General features: G+C 39.2%; 1 protein-coding gene across 1 annotated transcript in view; it reads left to right on the top strand.

The window, feature by feature from the left end:
- Positions 1–21593, top strand: part of AKR1D1 (aldo-keto reductase family 1 member D1) — a 44696-nt gene that overhangs the window by 18317 nt on the left and 4786 nt on the right. The window contains exons 3-7 of the mRNA XM_017504294.2: positions 1144–1260; positions 5572–5649; positions 12282–12404; positions 14137–14246; positions 14946–15111. Of these exons, the coding sequence (XP_017359783.1) occupies positions 1144–1260; positions 5572–5649; positions 12282–12404; positions 14137–14246; positions 14946–15111 (594 nt within the window). The remainder of the gene's footprint in view (positions 1–1143; positions 1261–5571; positions 5650–12281; positions 12405–14136; positions 14247–14945; positions 15112–21593) is intronic.

The following is a 21593-nucleotide window of genomic DNA, read 5'->3' as shown; positions in this document are numbered from 1 at the left end:
GAGGGGAGGGGAGGGGAGGGGAGGGGAGGGAGGAAAGGATTCTAAACTTTTATCCCAAAAAAAATCTGTGAGCAAAACTGATATTCCGAAAGACATACTAATTTGTCCTGTGGGTATGAGCAACCTTGGCACCATATGTCTCAGATCCCTAAGGGTACACAAGCTCCAGTAGGATCAACCAAGCTTTGATCCTTCATTACGTAATGCCTTAATGAAAGAGTCATTTCTTAGAAATTGCTCTGGGGTCTAAGTAGGGCCAAACAGGAACAAAAGATCAGTGAAAGCAAATCTAAATCTATGCACTACTTTAAAATGTGGCCAGCCTTCCACACCACCTGTCACAATGTGAAGGACCCAGTGAAGCCACACACATAACCATAGTCCTTGCTCATTGGAAACACATCTTTTATCAGAGTGGCATGACAATAAAGAATCTGGCTAGGTCAGGACGTCTAGAACATCGTGTAACCCTAGTTAGACGATGAGGAATAATGCAAGCATTAAGGGTTGATTAGGAAATTCACCCGGAAATGGGGGAGACTGCCATCAAATTAGGTACTGTGTGGTCAAGAGGATCTGTGAGTCTCTTGTACTAATTTGAATAAAATTATGTCTGGGGATGTGAGGGTGATCTGGCTGCAACATCTGTCACCCCATTGATCACCAGGGCTAATTCAGCTGATCTGGCTGTCTAGGCAATTGTACCTCTCAAAGCTGCACTCTCAGTGGAAGAGGACGACTTCCCCTGATGGAGGAGGAGGGTTTTTAGGTCACGGGTATATGAGTAGCTGCACTCTTCTGCTAGAACCTCCAAACAAGCTCTCAAGCTAGGCTCTGAGTGTCAAGAGTTTTATCAGCTCATCCTATACTCAGATGACACTGCATCATAAACATATTTTCGTGAAATGAAATATGTGCATAATATGTGTACGAGGGGCCAGGCGCAGTGGCTGATGCCTGGAATCCCAGCGCTTTGGGAGGCCGAGTGGGTGGATTGCTTGAGCCTAGGAGTACAGCCTAGGCAACATAGTGAGATCCCTATCTCAAAAAAAAATGTGTATAAGTGCTTTACAAAGAAAAATGTTTACAAGGTTGTAAAAATCATGCGGACATTTGTTAATTATCCTTCTTTGATTCTTTTAGCTATGGGCTACAAATCATGTCCCAGAGATGGTCCGCCCAAGCCTGGAGAGGACACTCAGGGTCCTCCAGCTAGATTACGTGGATCTTTACATCATTGAATTACCCATGGCCTTTAAGGTGAGTTCAGATGCCTAAAGGTTAGGTCTCGGCACCCCAACAACCATGAGCCAATAGCTATGTGCATGAAGCTAGCTTATCATTTAGCACCACAGAGAATTGTGGGGTTTTGTTACCACAGATCACAGTACTGCCCTAGCCTGACAAATGCCTGAGAAGATTGTGTGAACAGACTCAGGCTTGGTTTCCAAGTTTCTTGATTTTTTTTAATTCCATGCAATTTCTATTACACCATGTTTTTACAACTATAGTTTAAGCTCTCTGCATCAAACCAACATGTAGTCTCCTGTAGCCCAGCTTCGAGACACACACCCTTCTTCCCACTCACACAGTCACCATCTCAGCCCTTATCCTCACTTTGTTAATGTTGACTCTTGTTCAAATGTCAGATTTCCAACCTAAGTCTTAAAAATTTGGAAAGACCCGGTGTACATGTGTTGCTTAGCAATGGGATGCATTCTGAGAAATGCATCATTAGGCAGCTCTGTTGTTCAGCAAACATCATATAGAGTGTCCTTACACAACCCTAGGTGGTAAGGTTTCATTTACCATGGTAGATGGTACTACTCTTATAATAACATGAATAAAACACAAGCACATTGGGCCTAGATGGTGTAGCCTATTACAGATTTAGGCTAGACAGCCCAGCTGGCTGCCCCTAGGCTATAAACCTGCATAGCATGTTACTCCTCTGAATACCACAAGCAATTGTTACACAGCGGTAAATATTTGTGTATATAAACATATCTAAACACAGAACAGGTACAGTAAAAATAGGCCATAAAAGATATGATACACCTATGCCTGGCACTTACCATGAATGGACCTTGCAGGATTAGAAATTACGTGAGTCAGGGAGTGAGGGGTGAGTGAATGTGAAGGCCTAGGTCATGACTGTACGTGACTGGAGACTTTATAAACACCGCACACTTAGGGTACACTAAGTTAATCAAAGCATACCTTTCCTTCGATAATAAATTAACATTAGCTTATTGTAACTTTTTGCCTGATAAACGTTTTAATTTTTTAACTTTTTGATTCTTTGTAATCATTCTTAGTAATGACACTAATAATTACTTTTTTAATAACATGAATAAAACAAGCATGCTGTACAGCTGTATAAAAATGTTCTTTCTTTCTATTCTTATTGTATAAGCTCTTGTCCATTAAACTTTTTTAAACTTTTTTGTTAAAAACTAAGACACAACCACACACATGAGTCTAGACCTACACAGGGTCAGGATCATCAATACCACTGTCTTCCAGGTCCACATCCTGCCCCACTGGAAGTGCTTCCGGGGCAATAACAAGCAAGGAGCTGCCATTGCCTCTGACAACAATGTCTTCTTCTGGAATCCTTCCTGAAAGACCTGCCTGGGGCTGTTTTACAGTTAACATTTTTTTAAAGTAGAAGGAATAACACTCTAAAATTATGATAAAGTATAGAAGAGCAAATGCATAAGTTGTATACACAGTAAAAACAGAAGTTGTTTACTATCAAGTATGATATACTGTACATGATCACGTGTGCTCTACTTTTATATACCTGGCAGCACAGTAGGTTTACTTACACTGGCAACACCACAAATATGATGGCTGTGATGTCAGTAGGTGACAGGAATGTTAAACTCTATTATAATATTATGGGCCCCCATCACACACGCAGTCCGTTATTGACCAAAATGTCATTATGCACTGCATGACTGTATTTAAAGTGAGAAAATAAAATTTACTTTTCTGTGACTAATAACATTTACATCCTTTTGGAGAAGACAGTTAATTTCTATTCTTATTTTTGATGGGATCAAAGGCACAGAAGGTAAAACTTCAACAGTGAGAAACAACACAATATAGCGACATTACCTCCCAATTGAACCTATAATTGGGAAATCAATATTTGAAGCTAAAGTATGACATGTTTTTGGTGTTTGTTTGTTTGTTGGTTGTAGGGTCAGCAGGACGCAGTGGCTCACACTGTAGTCCCAGTACTTTGGGAGGCCGAGGCTGGCAGATCCCTTGACCCCAGGAGTTTGAGACAAGCCTGGGCAACATGGCAAAACCCCTCTCTACAAAAAATACAAAAAAATTAGCCAGTGGCATGTGCCTGTGGTCTCAGCTACTTGGGAGACGAAGGCTGGAGGATCGCTTGAGCTGGGGAGGTGGCAGGTGCAGTGAGCCAAGATTGTGCCAATGCACTCTAGCCTGGGTGACAGAGAAAGACCCTGTCTCAAAAAAAAAAAAAAAAAAAAAAAAAAAAAAAAAAAAAAAAAAAAAAAAAAAGTAAGAAAGAAAAAAGAAAAGAAAAGAGAGAGAGAGAGATCAAGGGATCATGCCTCGGCGGCAGAGTGAGACCTTGTCTCAAAAACAAACACAAAACTACAATAGAAAAAGAATGCTATGATTCAGAAACAGTTCATTTAAAAGGAAAAAAATAAGAATGCCTGACACTGGGTGATAGATAATAAACAGAAATGCATTGGCTGAGAGCTCTGGAGGCTGGAGAGTCCAAGACCAAAGTACCAGCACTTCACAAGGGCATTCTTGCTATGTCATCACATGATGGAAAGAGAAAGGGCAAAGAGCACAAGAGAGAACCCCTCCTTGCCTGAGCCCTTTTGACAATGCCATGAATCCATGACAACGACTCCCATTAAGCCCCCACCTCCCCACACACTTGCACTGAGGATTAAGTTTCTAACACATGAATTCTGGGGGACATACTGAAACCATAGCAATTCCCAACAAGAAAATTTCTATTACCAAAGTCAACAAAGACTTTCATACTGTCAAATTCAATAGACAGTTTTCCTCCTATTATTTCATCTCTTTCAATACAGTTGACTACCACCTCCTTCCGTAAACATTTTCTTCCCATGGAGTTCGTGACATCTCATGACCCACTCATGATCTGTGGCAGCTTCTTCTCTGCCAGCCTCCAAATGTTGTTATGCCCAGTCCTCTGCCCTCAATATTCTTGTCTTACTAGCTACACACTCTCTATAGGTGACTTAATCCAGTCATGTGGATTTAAGACCATTTTACATGCCAATGTCACCCAAATTTTGTCTGTAACTATGACCTCTCTCTGTTCAGCTGCCTCCTTCAATATCCATTTGAATGTCTAATGGCCATTTCAGAGTCAAAATATCCAAAATGAGGGGCCAGGTGCAGTGGCTCACGCCTGTAATCCCAGCATTTTGGGAGGCCAAGGTGGGCAGATCATGAGGTCAGGAGTTCGAGACCAGCGTGACCAACATGGTAAAACCCCGTCTCTAAAAGTACAAAAAAATTAGCTGGGCATGGTGGTGCATGCCTGTAATCCTGGCTACTCTGGAGGCTGTGGTGGGAGAATCACTTGAACCTGGGAGGCAGAGGTTGCAGTGAGCTGAGATTGCGCCACTGCACTCCAGCTTGGGTGACAGAGTGAGATTCCACCTCAAAAGAAAAAAAAAACATCCAAAATAATGTTCCAGATTCCTAGCCCCAGCCTCAGGAAATGGTTACCACTACCCACCCAAGGGATCTAGGAATCATCTTTGATTCCTTCATATCTCACTCCCATCACGCCGCCTCATTTCCAAGTCAACATGAAGGCGTGCTGGTTCCACTTCTCGTCCACGTGCTAATCTGTCCCCTTCTTTTCCTTTTTCCTCTCTACTGCAGTTGTCCCAGTCCAGCGCACCATCAGTTGCAATAGCACCTTAGGTTGAGTTCCTCAGAAGCAAACCTTGAGATGAAGAGACTGTATGCAAGAGTGATTTGGTTTGAAGTATAACCAGGGAAACTGATAAGGGAGTGGGGAAATGTGGCTGAAAAATAAGAGGTTAAGCAGATGGGAAGTAGAAAGCAAATTCCTACAGAGAGCAACTTGGGCTGAAAGTCATAGAAAGCTCTGGAGACAAAGTTGTTCACCTCTCATACACAGTCAAGAGGCAAAGAAACAAATATTGATACTTTCAACTTTAGCTCAAAGGCTGCCCCAGTGTGGGGAGCAGGGTGTAAATTCCTGGGGACATCTAATTGAGTAGGTACACAAGTCCCAGCAGCCTGAGCTCTGTCCTCTAACAGATGCAGGTGTCAGCTGTACAGAGTGAGAGGACAGTGCTCACAGAACAGGTACAGGTATCCCAGGGCGCATCGGCAGGTATCTCAATCCAGTTGGGCCACTACAACAAAATACTTTAGACTGGGTGATCTCGAAACAATAGACATTTATTGCTCACAATTATAAAGGCTGGGAAGTCCCAATTCTATCATTTTAATTCCCAGATACAAATAAAATAAATTACGTTTATTCTTTTTTTTTCTCAGCCAGGAGATGAAGTATACCCTAGAGATGAGAATGGCAAATGGTTATATCATAAGTCAAACCTGTGTGCCACTTGGGAAGTAAGTTCAAACGCGCTTCTTATTTTAAAAGATTACATTTGAAAAACTGTGATCTGATTATTCCTGTCAGATTTATGGAGAGAGATGCACCCTTTACTTCTAATGAAAAGTAACAGAACAGGCATTTCTAATCCTAAGTAGAGGTATATGAAATCTCTACTTCTGGGTACTAAATAATTCTTACTTTTGTTTTGCTGGAATGCCAAAGAAAAGAGAGAGGTGTGGAAGGAAAAACGGCGTAAATGAAATATGTTCTAATATAAAAGTAATTAAAATATATGAATGAGATAAACTCACAAATTACAAAATAAATCTTAAATTGTTAATATGATGCCTAAAAGAAATAAACTTAAAATGATGCGTAAAAAGCTGAAAAAGAGGCCAGTTGCAGTGGCTCACACCTGTAATCCCAGCACTTTGGGAAGCCAAGGCGAACTGATCACCTGAGGTCAGGAGTTCAAGACCAGCCTGGCCAACATGGTGAAACTCCGTCTCCACTAAAAACACAAAAACTAGCCAGGCATGATTGGCCACGCCTATAATCCTGGCTACTCAGGAGGCTCAGGCAGGAGAATTGCTTGAACCTGGGAGGGAGAAGTTGCAGTGCATCGAGATTATGCCACTGCACCGTAGCCTGAGCGACAGAGCAAGATGATTCTGTCTCAAAAAGTAAAAATAAATAAAAACAAAAAAACTGAAAAACAATTCTGTTTTTTATTTCTGGGCAACCTGTTGGCTCTTTTCCGAGGATCTCAAGAATAGACAACTATAGGAAAATAACAAATAAACTCTTATGGACTCATGGCAGGGAGGGATATTTTGAACTTATTTTCTTAGAGGTGGTGTGGCAGCTCTGACCTAGAGTAGAAGGCAACTCAACAAGCAGGAAGTAGGTAATACAGGAGAGGAATGGTTGGTCTTTTTGCACTTCCTTCACCCCTGCCACAGCCTGAGAACAAAGATTGCCACACAGACGGAAACTCAGGTCTCATTCAGGTGTTTTCAGGAATCAAAGCAGAGCAGCCTTGAAATTCTGCACTTGTGCAAAGCTGAAGAAAAACCTGAGTTACCAACTAACCTCTGGCAGTTTTTTTTCCCACCGATCCTATTCCAAACTCCAAACACTTGGAAATTACACTCTGGAAAATACCTCTTTCTATATACTTGGCTCTGAGGTGACAGCTGAAGGTCTGAGCTGTGGAGTTGTTTAGAGGAGTGAGGAGGAATGATTTGTTTTCCAGTGCCCGGGGCTCTGTCCAAAAGAACACACAGTCACTCCAGACCTCATTGGAGCCAATCAGGTTTGGACATTTTGAACCTTCTCCTCTAAGAGACTGCCTAACAGGACAGCCAGTATCCCCAGGAAAAAAAAAATGAGTTCGCTGCCCAAAGTAACAAGGCATTTGTTTCACAAGAATACAAATACATCTCAATTACTGATTCCAACATAAACAGAACAGAGAACCAGGAACTTCTAAATTAACCAGTTAATATATTAGAGAACATAAGAAAAGATATTGGCAGTATGAAACTTGAACAAACAACATTTTTTAAAACAAACAAAAATAATAATTAAAAAAATAAAAATACAATGCAATAGGTTGGGATAAATAGAAAATGGTCAAACTGAGATATCAGAATGAGGAAATCACTCAATATGAAGAAGGAAAGAACAAGAAACTTTTTTAGATATGAAGGAAAAGCTAAGAAATTCAAAGAATAAAATTAGAATTTTCCAATCTACACAACTGGAGTCTAAGAAAAAAGAAGAAAAGGAAAAGGAAACAAGAAGCTGGGCACAGTGGCTCATGCCTGTAATCCCAATGCTGTGGGAGACCGACGCGGGAGGATCACGTGAGCCCGGGAGTTCAAGACCGGCCTGGGGAACACAGTGAGACCCCATCTCTACAAAAGAGAAAAGGAGGAAAGGTGAGGAATATCACGGGTGAGGTGGCGTACACCTGTAGTCCCAGCTACTTGGAATTCTGAGGTGGGAGGATCACTTGAGGCCAAGAGTTCAAAGCCACAGTGTGCTATAGTCATGCCTGTGAATGGCCACTGAACTCTAGCCTGGGCAACATAGCGGGATTTCATCTCAAAAAAAAAATCAATCTAACATAAAGAAAATGTTAAAACTTCGAGAGCATAACAAATAAGCCAATAAAGGAGGCAAAATGGAATAATAAAAATAATCCAAGACAAAGCAGAAAAAAAAAGAGGGGCAATAAATAGATGAGAAAAACAGCAAACAAAGGGCAAGATGGGAGATTTAAACTCACTAATATCAATTATCACAGTATATATAAATGGTCTAAGCATCCCAATTAAAAGGCATAGATTGTTAGAATGGATACAAACCAAATCCCATTATATAGTATAAACAAGAAATCCATCTTAAATAAAAAGTCACCAACAGGTTAAAAGCAAAAGCCTTTTCAAAAAGCAAAAAGGTAGAAAAAGATATATTAAGCTAACACTAGTAAAAATAAAGCTGGAGCTGCTATTTTAATATCAACAAATACTTCAGAGCAATGAGGATTACCAGGGATAAAGAAGATTATTATATAATGATAAAGGAGTCAATCATAAACATCTATGCCCCTAATAACAGAGCTCCAAAATACATAAAGCATGAACTAAGAGAACTGAACAGAGAAAGAGAATAATCCACATTTATAGTCAGAGATTCTATTAAAAGGATATCATATTTAAATGATAACAGAAAGAGCTATAGGATAGGTGATTTAAACATTGTGAAACTTCTTGATCTAATGAACATTTATAGAACACTTCCCCCAAAATATAAGGGTGTTATTTTTAAAGTGCACATGAAACATTTAACAACATAGGCCATTTTTTGAGACATAACATAAATCTAAGTAAGTCCTCAAGTATTTTAATTATGCAAGATATGCTGTCTGATCAAACAGGAGGCACAGATGTAAATAACCTATAAGACCTAAAAAAATTAAAATCTTTATCTAGATGTAATTTATATATTAGCAATACATGACTGAAAATTATTTTTAAAAACAATACTAAACATTAAATATTCAGAGATAAATCTAAAAAAATATGTGCAAGAGCTATACAGTAAAAACTACAACTAATTACTGAAAGAAATCAAAGATGATCCAAAATTCAATGGAGAGATATACCATGTCCCTTGATCAGAATACTCAAGATGTTAATTCTCCCCAAATTCATCTTTAGAGTCAATATAATCCCAGTCAAAATCTCAACAGAAACAGAAAAGCTAATTCCAAAATGTATATGGCACCCGGTGCAATGGCTTAGGCCTGTAATCCCATCACTTCGGGAGGCCAAGGCAGGTGGATCACATGAGGCTAGGAATTCAAGACCAGCCTCGGAAACATGGCAAAATCCTGTCTCCACTAAAAATACAAAACTTAGCCAGGCGTGGTGGTGCCCATCTGTAATCCCAGCTACTTGGGAGGCTGAGGCATAAGAATCGCTTGAACCTGAGAGGTGGAGGTTGCAGTGAGCTGAGATCCTACCACTGCACTCCAGCCTAGGCAACAGAGTGAGATTCTGTCTCAAAAATAAATAAATAAAATAATATTTATATGGAAGTACAAATTAACCTACAATAGCCACAACTTTTTGAAAAAGAGCAATAGCCGAGCAGTGGCTCATACCTGTAGTCCCAGCACTTTGAGAGGCTGAGGCAGCAGGATCACTTGAGCCTAGGAGTTTGAGACCAGCATGGGGAACAGTGAGATCCCATCTCTACAAAAACATAAAACAATTAGCCGGGCATGAGGGTGGCATGTGCCTGTGGTCCCAGCTATTCACGAGGCTGAGGCAGGAAGATCACTTGACCTGGTAGGTTGAGGTTGCAGTGAGCTACACCACTGCGGTTGAGCATGAGTGACAGAGCAAGACTCCATCTCAAAAACAAAAAGCAATAAATTTGGAGGACTTACACCAATTTCTTTTCTTTTTCTTTTTCTTTTTTGGAGACAGAGTTTCATTCTAGTTTCCCAGGCTGGAGTGCAATGGCACCATCTCAGCTCACCACAACCTCTGCCTCCCAGATTCAAGTGATTCTCCTGCCTCAGCCTCCCAAGTAGATAGGATTACAGGCACGAGCCACCATGCGTGGTTAATTTTTTTGTATCATTAGTAGAGACGGAATTTCACCATGTTGGTCAAGCTGGTCTTGAACTTCTGGCCTCAGGTGATCTGCCCACCTCGGCCTCCCAAAGTGCTGGGATTACAGGTGTGAGCCACAACGCCCGGCCAATTTATACTAATTTCAAGAATTATTATACAACTACTGAAATCATGACAGTGCCATATTAGCATAAAGAGGAACATATAGATCAATAAAACATAACAGAGCATGTTAAAATAGACCCATACACATATATGGTCAGTTGATTTTCAGCAGAAATGCCAAGGTAATTCATTGGGGGAGGGATAATCTTGTACGAAAACTGGCTCATACCAGCTTGCAAGAACCTGTCTGCAAACCTCTTCCTCACTCCACATTCAGTGATGTTGGGTTGTTAGCTTGAGTGCAGCCTGGTGTGAACAGTTACATCGCAGACATTGACAAATGCTACAAACTGGGGAACTTTTTTCTCCCTGGATGGCTGGTTGTTAAACATCTATCAGTATTCCACTGGAGGTGTTCATGATCTTGATTGTGATGATGATTTTACTGGGTATGCATACATTAAAATTCCTCAAAATGTACACTTCAAAAACGTGTAGTTTATTGCACATCAATTAAAACTCACCAAACTATAAGGCAAAAATGATGCATGATAAAAAGTTCCACATCTAAACATGCTCAGAAATTTTGCCACATAAAGACACACACTGGAAATCGTTAGGTCTGATTTATGTACTAAGAAAAAGGAACAAAATTCTAACAGATGCTCTAAAAAATGTATAAAGTGAAAGTGATCAAAGTATGCATTATCTATAAAAATATTTAAGATCAAATAATAAAAGGAAAATGAACTCTTAATATACTACAATTAAAGCTTAACAGATATACTAATTTTAAGCATATATGTACCAAATATCTTCAAAACAGAACAAAAAATTGACAGAATATAAGAGGACATTGGCCAAGCATGGTGGCTCATGCCTGTAATCCTAGCACTTTGGGATGCCAAGGTGGGAGGATCGCTTGACGCCAGGAGTTTGAAATCAACCTGGGCAACATAGTGAAACACCTCATCTCTAAAAAAAATTTAGGCAGTGTGTTTGCACATGCTTGTAACCTAGCTACTCAAGACTCTGAGAAGGGGGGATCTCTTAAGCCCAGAAGTCAAGACCGCAGTGAGCCAAGATCCCACCACAGCACTCCAGCCTGGCTGACAGAGCAAGATACTGTTTCAAATACACGCACACACACACACACACACACACACACACACACACACACACACAGAGAGAACATTGATAAATCACCAGTATAGTAGGAGATTTTCACATATTCCTTTTAGTTTTTGACATATTCTTTCTGTTAATTTTGACATATTAATTTCAGTTATTGAGGAGCCTAGAAGAGTTAGACCTAATTTTATAGACAACATGTGTGTATGTATATTTACAAACTACATATATAGGTGTATGTGGCTTGGAACAGTGGCTCACAACTGTAATCACAGCACTTTGGGAGGCTGAGACTGGTGGATCAGGAAGTCAGGAATNAAGAGGGGCAGTGTTACATCCCGAAATGGGAGAATATATCTATTTCATATATACCAGAATGTTTATAACAATTGCTGGCTGGGCGTGGTGGCTCATGCCTGTAATCCCAGAACTTTAGGAGGCTGAGGCAGATGGATCACCTGAGGTCAGGAGTCTGAGACCAGCCTGGCCAACATGGTGAAACCCCAACTCTACTAAAATTTCAAAATTAGCTGGGCGTGGTGGCAGGTGCCTGTAATCCCAGCTACTTGTGACTGAGGCAGAAAAATCACTTGAACCTGGGAGGCAGAGGTTGCAGTGAGCTGAAATCCCAACATGGCATTTTAGCCTGGGCAACAAAAGCGAAACTCTATCACACACACACACACACACACACACACACACGTGTGTGCGCGCCCAGGTACTATGGCATAAAGAATAAAAAAATTTCAAGAAATAATAGAATCATTTTTTAAAAATGTTTTTGATTGAGACAGAGTCTCTGTTGCTCAGGCTGGAGTTCAGTGACACAGTTATAACTCACTGCAGCCTCAATTTCCCCAGCTCAAGTGGATCCTCCCACTTCAGCCTCCTAAGTAGCTGGGACTACAGGCACGCGCCACCATGCCTGGTTAATTCTTGATTTTTAGTAGGGACAGGGTTTGACTATGCCTCTGCCTGCCAAAGTGCTGGGATTACAGGTGTGAGCCATCGCACCCCAGCTGAGATCAGTAATCTGCTGGTAAATACCTTGAGAAAATACAAGGAGAAGATATGGCATACAAATATTTTCCAAACTCAATCATAGAATGACTGCCTTTTCCTCTTTTACTTTTTTTGAAGGATGCTTATTAACATACCCAGGAACTTTCCTTTTTAAAGAATTCACTGTCACCCTTCTAAACGTTCATTCTTGCTTCTTGTGAGGCTTGTTTCTTGACCTGTTGACATTTGCTCTACAGGCTATGGAAGCTTGCAAAGATGCTGGCTTGGTGAAATCCCTGGGAGTGTCCAATTTTAACCGCAGGCAACTGGAGCTCATCCTGAACAAGCCGGGACTCAAACACAAGCCAGTCAGCAACCAGGTACGGCCTAATAGCTTGCACTGGGATGTGGGGAGTGGGCAGGATTTACTAACACCAAGAAGCCTCAGCTGGGAGTCAGGAAGGCTCATGATTGCTCCACCTAAATCTCATCATGGGACCCTGTGCAAGTCTTCAGGCTTCTTTCTATTGGTGTCACTTAATAAACAGACTTGGAAGTTCAAACCCAGGCAAAAGTAACCAAAAATGTTTTTGAAGAAGCAAATAAGGGAGATAAGAGTTACCAGATTTTAAGATAGAGCATAGAGTCTTTAAAGTAATGTAAGAGTGGTACAAGAACCAACATATGAATAAGTGGGAAATAACAAATAACTTAGAAACAGGCTCAAGTATAATAAAGAGCTTAATACAGAAGAAAGTAGCACAAACTAATGGCAAAGGGATACCTTTTCCAGTAAATATTGTGAGAAAAATTGCTAACTATGTAGAAACAAGCCTAGATCTTTGCCTCATAACTCCAAGGTTAATATATCTCTGATCAGGAGCTTAAGAAGAAAGAGAAAATTATTTGTACATTCTACAAAAGAATTTTAGGTTTCTGAAGCTGCAAACGGAAGACAGAAGAAGATAGAAGAGGAAGCCATAAAAAATCATAAAGAAAACTTTGATTAATAGTACAAAAATGCGAAACTAAAAATACTAGGAACAGTTAAAGAACACACAAAAATAGATAACTATATTTTGTAACATAAAAAAGCCTCATGTCCTTGTGAGTTAAGAGTCTAGGCCAGGCGCAGTGGTTCATGCCTGTAATCCCAGGACTTTGGGAGGCTGAGGCAGGTGATCATGATGTTGGGAGTTCAAGACCAGCCTGATCAACATGGTGAAACCCCGTCTCTACTAAAAATACAAAAATTAGCCAGGCATGGTGGTGTGCACCTGTAATCCCAGCTACTAAGGAGGCTGAGGAAGGAGAATCACTTGAACCCAAGACATGGAGGTTGCAGTCAGCCAAGATCACACCACTGGGCAACAAAGCAAGACTGTGTCAAAAAAAAAAAAAAAAAAAAAAAAAAAAAAAAAAAAAAAGCAATAAAAATCAATGAGAAAAAACACTAAGGCTCAACAAAAAAAGGAGTAAAAGAAATGAACAGAAATCCACAAAGGACAAATTGCAAGACTGGCAAATATGAAAAATGTTAAACTCACTAATAATTAGAGAAACTTAAATTCAAGTGTGATTCTCTACTGCACATCGAATTAGCAAAGTTTTTGTCTTATTAATATTTTAAAATATAATGCCCTCATGTAGGCAAGTGATGAAATGCTAGTGAGTGCAAATTGGTTCAGCCTTACTAAAAAACAATTTGGCAGTACGTATCAAGGCCCTTAAAAAATGTTCAGTCTTCTGTTTCTAGTAATCTGCCCTAATAAAAATATCAGAATCCTCAGATGGACTGATGTATGTTTACTACAGCATTGTTTATAATGGAAAAACAATGGAAACAACATAATACAAAAAATTAAGGGAATTATTAAATAAATTATAAGACATTCATATTATGTGAAGTCTTAACAAAAAGTTTTTGAATCCATTTTAAGGAAGCAAAAGGAACAAGATATTAAAGGACAGACTAGGACGTAAAATGTATACAGTATGAAGGAGATTCTATTAATAAAATGGATTTTATTGAAGAATAGTTTGTTAACTACAAAATTGCATTCAACAACGTGGCCCTGATTTTGTGGTCTGCTCTCCAATGCAACTACATAGGTTGAGTGCCATCCATATTTCACCCAGCCAAAACTCCTGAAATTTTGCCAACAACATGACATTGTCATTATTGCATACAGCCCTTTGGGGACCAGTAGGAATCCATTCTGGTAAGTAAAGCTTCAGAAAGTATTTCCTTTGGCGTAGAGTGTGAGGCTCGTGGGAATTACTGTACTTGATTGGAATGCCTTTCGGTTTGCCTCTGCAACCTCTTCAAGTCACTATCTGTATATATGAATTAGAGCTTTTCATGCTTTCCTCACTGAGATGTTGTAAGATCGATTACATTATAGGTATGAAATTGCCTATCAGTGCCTGCTATATAGGACTGGTCAGTAAATGTTAGTTTAATTATTATTTGACACAGGAGCTTCTATGGTCATGTGTTACAAGTTTTGAATTTTTTGATCTCTGTATTCAGTAGTGATACTTCTCCTATGATGTGTACCATAAACTTCTTAAGTAAAAATTTTTCTGCTCTAAGATGATTCCAAAAGCTGTGTCTCTATTTCTTCTACTTCAGTCTTCCTGCATTTCCCTATATGCCAGCTCTCTCTGTAAGACTCATCAAAAAATATTATTTACCCTCTGAAGGAGGCAGCTCCATAAACTTGCCTCTTTTGATCCTCCATGCTAAGAGTAACTCTCCATTCAATGCATACTCTGAACTCAAAGAAACTAGTTACTGGTGACCTGCAGTGTCGTGGTAGGTGACGGGGTGAATGGGAAGACAGAGGAGGAGGGTGGTTGATTGACCTTTGGTTCTCATTGAGCAAACTAATTATGATTCATGTTTTGATATTTTTAAGGGTGGATGTTTCTATTCCTCCTTTGTTAAAGGATACACTTCTAAACTCATTGGGAGAAAAGTACAACAAGACAGCAGCTCAAATTGTTTTGCGTTTTAACATCCAACGAGGGGTGGTTGTCATTCCTAAAAGCTTCAATCCTGAAAGGATCAAAGAAAATTTTCAGGTAAAAGAATTGTTTTTGGAAATGTGAAAAGATGGGTATGTTTGCTATGTTTGCTTTTATTGAACGTTATGTTCAGCTTAACAGGAAATTTGTAATGCTTTCATATTTTATTTTATACCAGCTTTTTTTTTTTTTTTGAGACGGAGTTTCGCTCTTGTTACCCAGGCTGGAGTGCAATGGTGCCATCTCGGCTCACCGCAACCTCCGCCTCCTGGGTTCAGGCAATTCTCCTGCCTCAGCCTCCTGAGTAGCTGGGATTATAGGCACGCGCCACCATGCCCAGCTAATTTTTTTTTTGTATTTTTAGTAGAGACGGGGTTTCACCACGTTGACCAGGATGGTCTCGATCTCTTGACCTCGTGATCCACCCGCCTCGGCCTCCCAAAGTGCTGGGATTACAGGCGTGAGCCACCGCACCCGGCTATACCAGCTTTTTGAGCTGTGTAGCCCATATCTAGGTTTAACTTACACTGAATTTCAGACAACTGCTAGTACTTCAGAGACTGCTTTCCTACTTGTACACTATCCAGCTCCCTCATATTTTCTTTTTCCTTATCTATTTTTTATTTCTTTTTTAAAAAATTTTTTTGTAGAGACAGGGTCTTGCTATGTTGCCTAGGCTGGTCTGGAACTCCTGGCTTCAAGCGATCCTTCAACCTTGACCTCCCAAAGTTCTGGGAAGATGGGGGTGAGCCACTGTACCCAGCCTCTTCCCTTATCTGTTGGCTCTTGGCACCACCTACTCACTTCTCTACCCACACAACAGAATTGAGAGTGAATAAAATTTGGAATTCATAATAGTCAACATTCCACCTTCTTAATGGCTCTGGTAAAAGTTGAGGACAAATTTGAAAATTATTGAAGAGGACCATTTAGACTTTATGAATGCTAAGTGCCTTTATATCTATATATATCTCTGTAAGTAATCTATCACCTACATTGTAATTTCCAGATGAAGAAAGAACTAGACAAAAGAGGGATTCATTTATTCTGCTACTACCAAAGACTAAACGGCTAGGTAAATACACCCATAGAAAAGTACCATATAAAATTAATCACCATTAGTTAATAATTTATATTTCAAAAGTAAATTGTTTAGCCTTACTCATAATTAAAGATAAAAAATAAGATACTAGTTATCCCTTCATATCAGAAAATAATCAAAATACTTGATATTTGGGGAAATAGTATATGAAAATATACTATTGTTAGAAACATTAATTGGTATGAAATTTGGAAGAGTAAGGTATCATTATTTCACGTTCATCAAAATTCAAATGTATATATTACATGATTGATTCATATGTGGAATCTAAAAAAGTTAATCACACAAAAGTAGAGGGTACAATAGTGGTTACTGGAGGCTGAGGTGATTGAAAAATACAAAATATTAGCCGGGCGTGGTGGCACGTGCCTGTGGTCCCAGCTACTTGGGAGGCTGAGACAGGAGAATCGCTTGAATCCCGGAGGTGGAGGTTGCAGTGAGCTGAGATTGCTCTACTGCACTCCAGCCTGGGTGACACAGGGAGACTCCATCTTAAAAAAAAAAAAAAGAAAGAAAAGAAAAAAGGAATAAATGTCAAGAGATCTATTGTACAACAAGCTGCCTATAGTTGATGATGATATAGTGTATTCTTGAAAAATATAAAGAGAGCTCATGTTATGTGCTCTTCCCACAAAAATGATAACTATATGAGGTAATGCAGTTGTTAATTAGCTAAATTTAACCACTCCACAATTTATAGATATGTCAAAACATCATTTATTTGACAGATAAAAACATACCATTTTATCTGTCAAATAAATTCAAATACACATATCCATTGACTCAGCAATCTTATCCTATTGATGTATTTGCACATATATACATGTATCCACATACACACAGAAACACACAGATGTTTATTATAGAATTATTTTTATAATTTTTTAAAAACTCAAAACTATCTTCAACCAGATTTTATAAAACAAGCTATGACATATTTGTACATTGAAATATTATATAGCCATTTAGAAATATAAGTACTGGCATAGGAAGGTATCCATACTATTAGACAATTACATCTTCAGAGCTTTTTTGCTACATGATAGAATGCAGCTCAAACTTTAGCAAAGAAAAAAAAGATAATTTATTGGCTCACATAACCAGGAAGTCCATGGGTAGATCAGAAATGGCTAGACACAGGTACTCAAATGATTTACAAAGATATTTAGTTCGTTTTCTCTCTCTCTCTCTCCTCTCCTCTCTCTCTCTCTCTCTCCCCTCTCCCTCCCTCTCTCTCTCTCTCTCTCTCTCTCCCCTCTCCCTCCCTCTCTCTCTCTCTCTCTCTCTCTCTCCCCACCCTTTCTCCTTTCTCTCCACCCACATGGTGGCACAGACAATTCCTAACAGCTCCAGGATAATCAATTACTCATATTCAGTGAAGAGTGAAGGTGATCAGAAACAAAGGCTTCTCTCAGGGTCTCTACCAATCCCTGATTAGCTCTTTGGGGTCATCCTGATATTACCCACTGGGACACTGAATAGGATACCCTGATTGGCCCCCTGGGCTACATCCCTACTCCGGTGCTAAAGGAGGTAACAGAGAGCTCCACTGGAAAAGGGAAGGGAGGTTCAAAAAAAAAAAAGGAGGGCCGGGCGCGGTGGCTCAAGCCTGTAATCCCAGCACTTTGGGAGGCCGAGGCGGGTGGATCACGAGGTCAAGAGATCGAGACCATCCTGGTCAATATGGTGAAACCCTGTCTCTACCAAAAATACAAAAAATTAGCTGGGCATGGTGGTGCGTGCCTGTAATCCCAGCTACTCAGGAGGCTGAGGCAGGAGAATTGCCTGAACCCAGGAGGCAGAGGTTGCGGTGAGCCGAGATCGTGCCACTGCACTCCAGCCTGGGTGACAGGGTGAAACTCCGTCTCAAAAAAAAAAAAAAAAAAAAAAAAAAAACAAAAAAAAAAAAAAAAAAAAAAAAAAAAAAAAGGAGGAAAAGATGCTGAACAGTTACATCAACTCCTGACAATGCTTTAACATTTGCCAAAATGCCTCACACTAAAAAGTGACTGACACCCTTTTCCACAATCTTAAAAGAGAAAGAGATCAACTGCATGACTAATGCGTAGGTTCACTGAAGATTAAAACAAGTTTTAATGCACTTTTCGGGGACTGAAAATTTTGCTGTTCAAAAATGATGAGAGTGTTACAAGTGACCTTTGCAATGGAAGGCATTTGAACTTTACGGCATGCAGCCAATCACGATTTTGTACCAGAGAAAATGCCACTCTCCTTGAAATTGTCATTGTAACTAATTCTGTTATATTCCATATGTTTCCATAGCCTTGATAATAACAGAATGGATCTCAGAGGTCACATATTCCAAGAAAATATAAAAGGAACATAGATTTAGAAGGAAAATGAGAATGAAAATCACGGCCAATTCTCACTCTTTTGGGAATAGATTTACTCAATAACCATGAATTTTGCTGGGTATGAAACCAAGAAGCAATAAAATTAAATATTATGTTCTCTTAGAATGAAGGCAAAATAAACTGTTAAAAATATTTTAAAAGAATGGCAAAGAGCAATAAAACATAAAGAATAAAGGGAAAAATATTTTGATGATAAAAGAAGAACAAAAAAATATATTTGTAATAAAATGTTAAGACTGGGCACAGTGGTTCAGCCTGTAATCCCAGCACTTTGGGAGGCCGAGGCAGGAGGATTGCTTGAGGCCAGGAGTTTGAGACCAGCCTGGCAACAAAGTAAGATCCCATTGCTTTAAAATTTTTTTAAAAAAAAGTTAAGGTAAACCATAAGTTTAGGCTGGGCACGGTGGCTTAGGCCTGTAATCCCAGCGCTTTGGGAGGCCAAGGTAGGTGGTCTGGAGTTTGAGACCAGCCTGGCCAACATGGCAAAACCCCATCACTACTAAAAATACAAAAGTTAGCCAGGCATGGTGGTGGGCTCCTGTAATCCCAGCTACTCTGGAGGCTGAGGCAGGAAAATTGCTTGAACATGGGAGGCGGAGGTTGCAGTGAGCCAAGATCACGCCGTTGCACTCCAGTCTAGATGACAAGAGTGAAACTCTGTCTCAAAACAAACAAACAAAAACCATGAGTTTAAAAACTAGATAAAATTAATGGTGGAAATGCAGAAAACTAATATGGAGCCAGAATATTTTAAAAGTTAAAATTTAAAATGTATATATGAAATTATACTAGGTGCAGTCCAGCGTTGTTGCCATCATCCATTGTCCTCCATTCTTTGAAGACGTTATCTCTGGGCTGACTTTCACTTTCTCTAACACTCTTCTTCTCGTAATTCTTTGTGAATTCAACATCCACACAAGTCATTCTCTGCCCTTACCTGACAGCTCTTTGACTTCCTCTCCCAAAAGAATCTTGTCCTATATATTTCAACCACTCATTCCCATGGCTATCCCTTGGAAATTGCAATGACAAATGCCCAACAAATCCTCCATAGCCTCAATTTCAAACATTTTCCTCTCTTTCCTACACTAGCAATGGTTCCTCTCTACTGTGCAACTCCCACCAGCATGCACATAGGTAGTAACCTCCTATCTTAAAAAATAAAATCCAATCTAGACTCACATTCCTCTCTATTATCCACTTCTCTCTTTCTGTTTCAAACATCTTGAAAGAGAAGTTGTTCCTGATGCTTCCCATTCCCTTCCCCCACTATCTCGTGAACCCATTCAAACCAAACTCTCACCCTGACCATCCACTGGAACAGCCCTTGTCAAAGTCACCGGTGACCTCCACATCGCTAGATCCAGTAATTCTCAGTCCTTGTCCCACTCGATCTTTCAACCGCATCTGATACAGTTGACATTCTCTCCTTCTTCAGACATTTACTGAAATGGAAAACTGCAGGAGAAGCAGTTTGAGAGGGACCCTCAGGAGCTCAGTTTTGTAATATGAGATCCTCATTCACTTCGGGTAATTTGTGCCATGGGAGGAAAAAAAAGACCACTGAAAATCAATCCACATAAAACAAGAAAAAAAATTACATAGAAATAATGTACAGAGGATGAATTTGGAAGCTTATATTAAGATTGAAACCAAAGTTTATGAAAGTCAGTTTGCTTTTATTCTCAACACGATATAGGTTACAACTGCATGTTTACTAACTCAGAAGAAACAGTGAATCCATGTTGATTTTTAAAAATATGCTTCACAAAATTACATGACAACACAACAGGACCTCCTCCATTTCACAAAAGATTTGCAGAACGTTCATAAAGAGAACAATTCTTACAAAAATTTTGGAGGGCTTCATCTGAAGGAGATTTTTAATTCTTTAATATGTTTTCAAGTCATGCTCTTTTGATATGTCTATCAAAGTAGATTTTAACTGTGCAGGATTCTTTTTTTAAAAAGATCATACCTATAATTAGAACAAATTATATTTTTCTAAGATCATTTTCCAAGATCATTTTCATCGATTGAATAAAATCCTGCATCTTTGCAAGAGTTGCAACCTCACTTTGCCATTAGGTTACACTATATATTTACTGGATAAGAGGCTGACCCACCAAGACTTAAAGGACAGGACTAGCATTTAGCAAAAAGGAAGCCTGGGTAAGGATTCATTTTATAGGCAATTCATTCATTTTTATATTGTGCAAAATTTTGATTCCTTATGTAAACTCATAAATGCCAATACTTAGACAATAAATCATTTTTTAAAATGGTTCTCTGAAAAGAGTACTTGGAAAGAATCCATGGAGGGATAATTAAGTAAATTGTATTCCCCCATACAATGAATACCATGATGAAATGAATAAAGTCAGGTTGCATATTGTGATAGAAACATCACTGAGGTCACTATGATATTATGTGAATAAGGGAAAGTTGTAGAATTATAAAGATATGGTCCAATGAGTGCATTTTCCTCTTGATGTGTGTAGTGTTCGGGAGGAATATCTGGGAAGGGAAATAAGACTGGGGTGATGAGTGACAAGACTTTCATTATTTATTCCATGTAGGTCTATGTACTTCTACAGTGTTTCATTTCTTTGCAAAGACCATATATTTATGTACTACTTATATAATTAAAATCTATTAGTCATTAAATATATTAAAATAAAAGTTAAAGGATAGAAATAAAATAATAAAGAGAAGATAGGTTATATACAGATAACCCAAATGTTAAAAATAAAAGTGAAAATAAAATATATAAATGATAATAAAAGACAGTTATAAACCAGAATATTAATAAAGTATGAAAGCTAAGATAAATAAAACAATGAAAATTAGAATAAAAGGTAGAAGAGACATCAAAATGATGAGAGAAATCATTTCAACATAGCAAATTAAAAGCTAAAAACAAAACAAATTAAAAGTTTGTTTAAAAAGCAAATTAGGCCAGGCGCAGTGGCCAATGCCTATAACTGAAGCACTTTTATAGAGCCAAGGTGGGAGGATCACTTGAGCTCAGGAGTTTGAGACCAGCCTGGGCAACATGGTAA

This window comes from Cebus imitator, unplaced genomic scaffold (genome assembly GCF_001604975.1).
Source record: "Cebus imitator isolate Cc_AM_T3 unplaced genomic scaffold, Cebus_imitator-1.0 Scaffold319, whole genome shotgun sequence".
Classification (NCBI taxonomy): domain Eukaryota; kingdom Metazoa; phylum Chordata; class Mammalia; order Primates; family Cebidae; genus Cebus; species Cebus imitator.
This window is presented reverse-complemented; position numbering and strand designations above follow the sequence as displayed.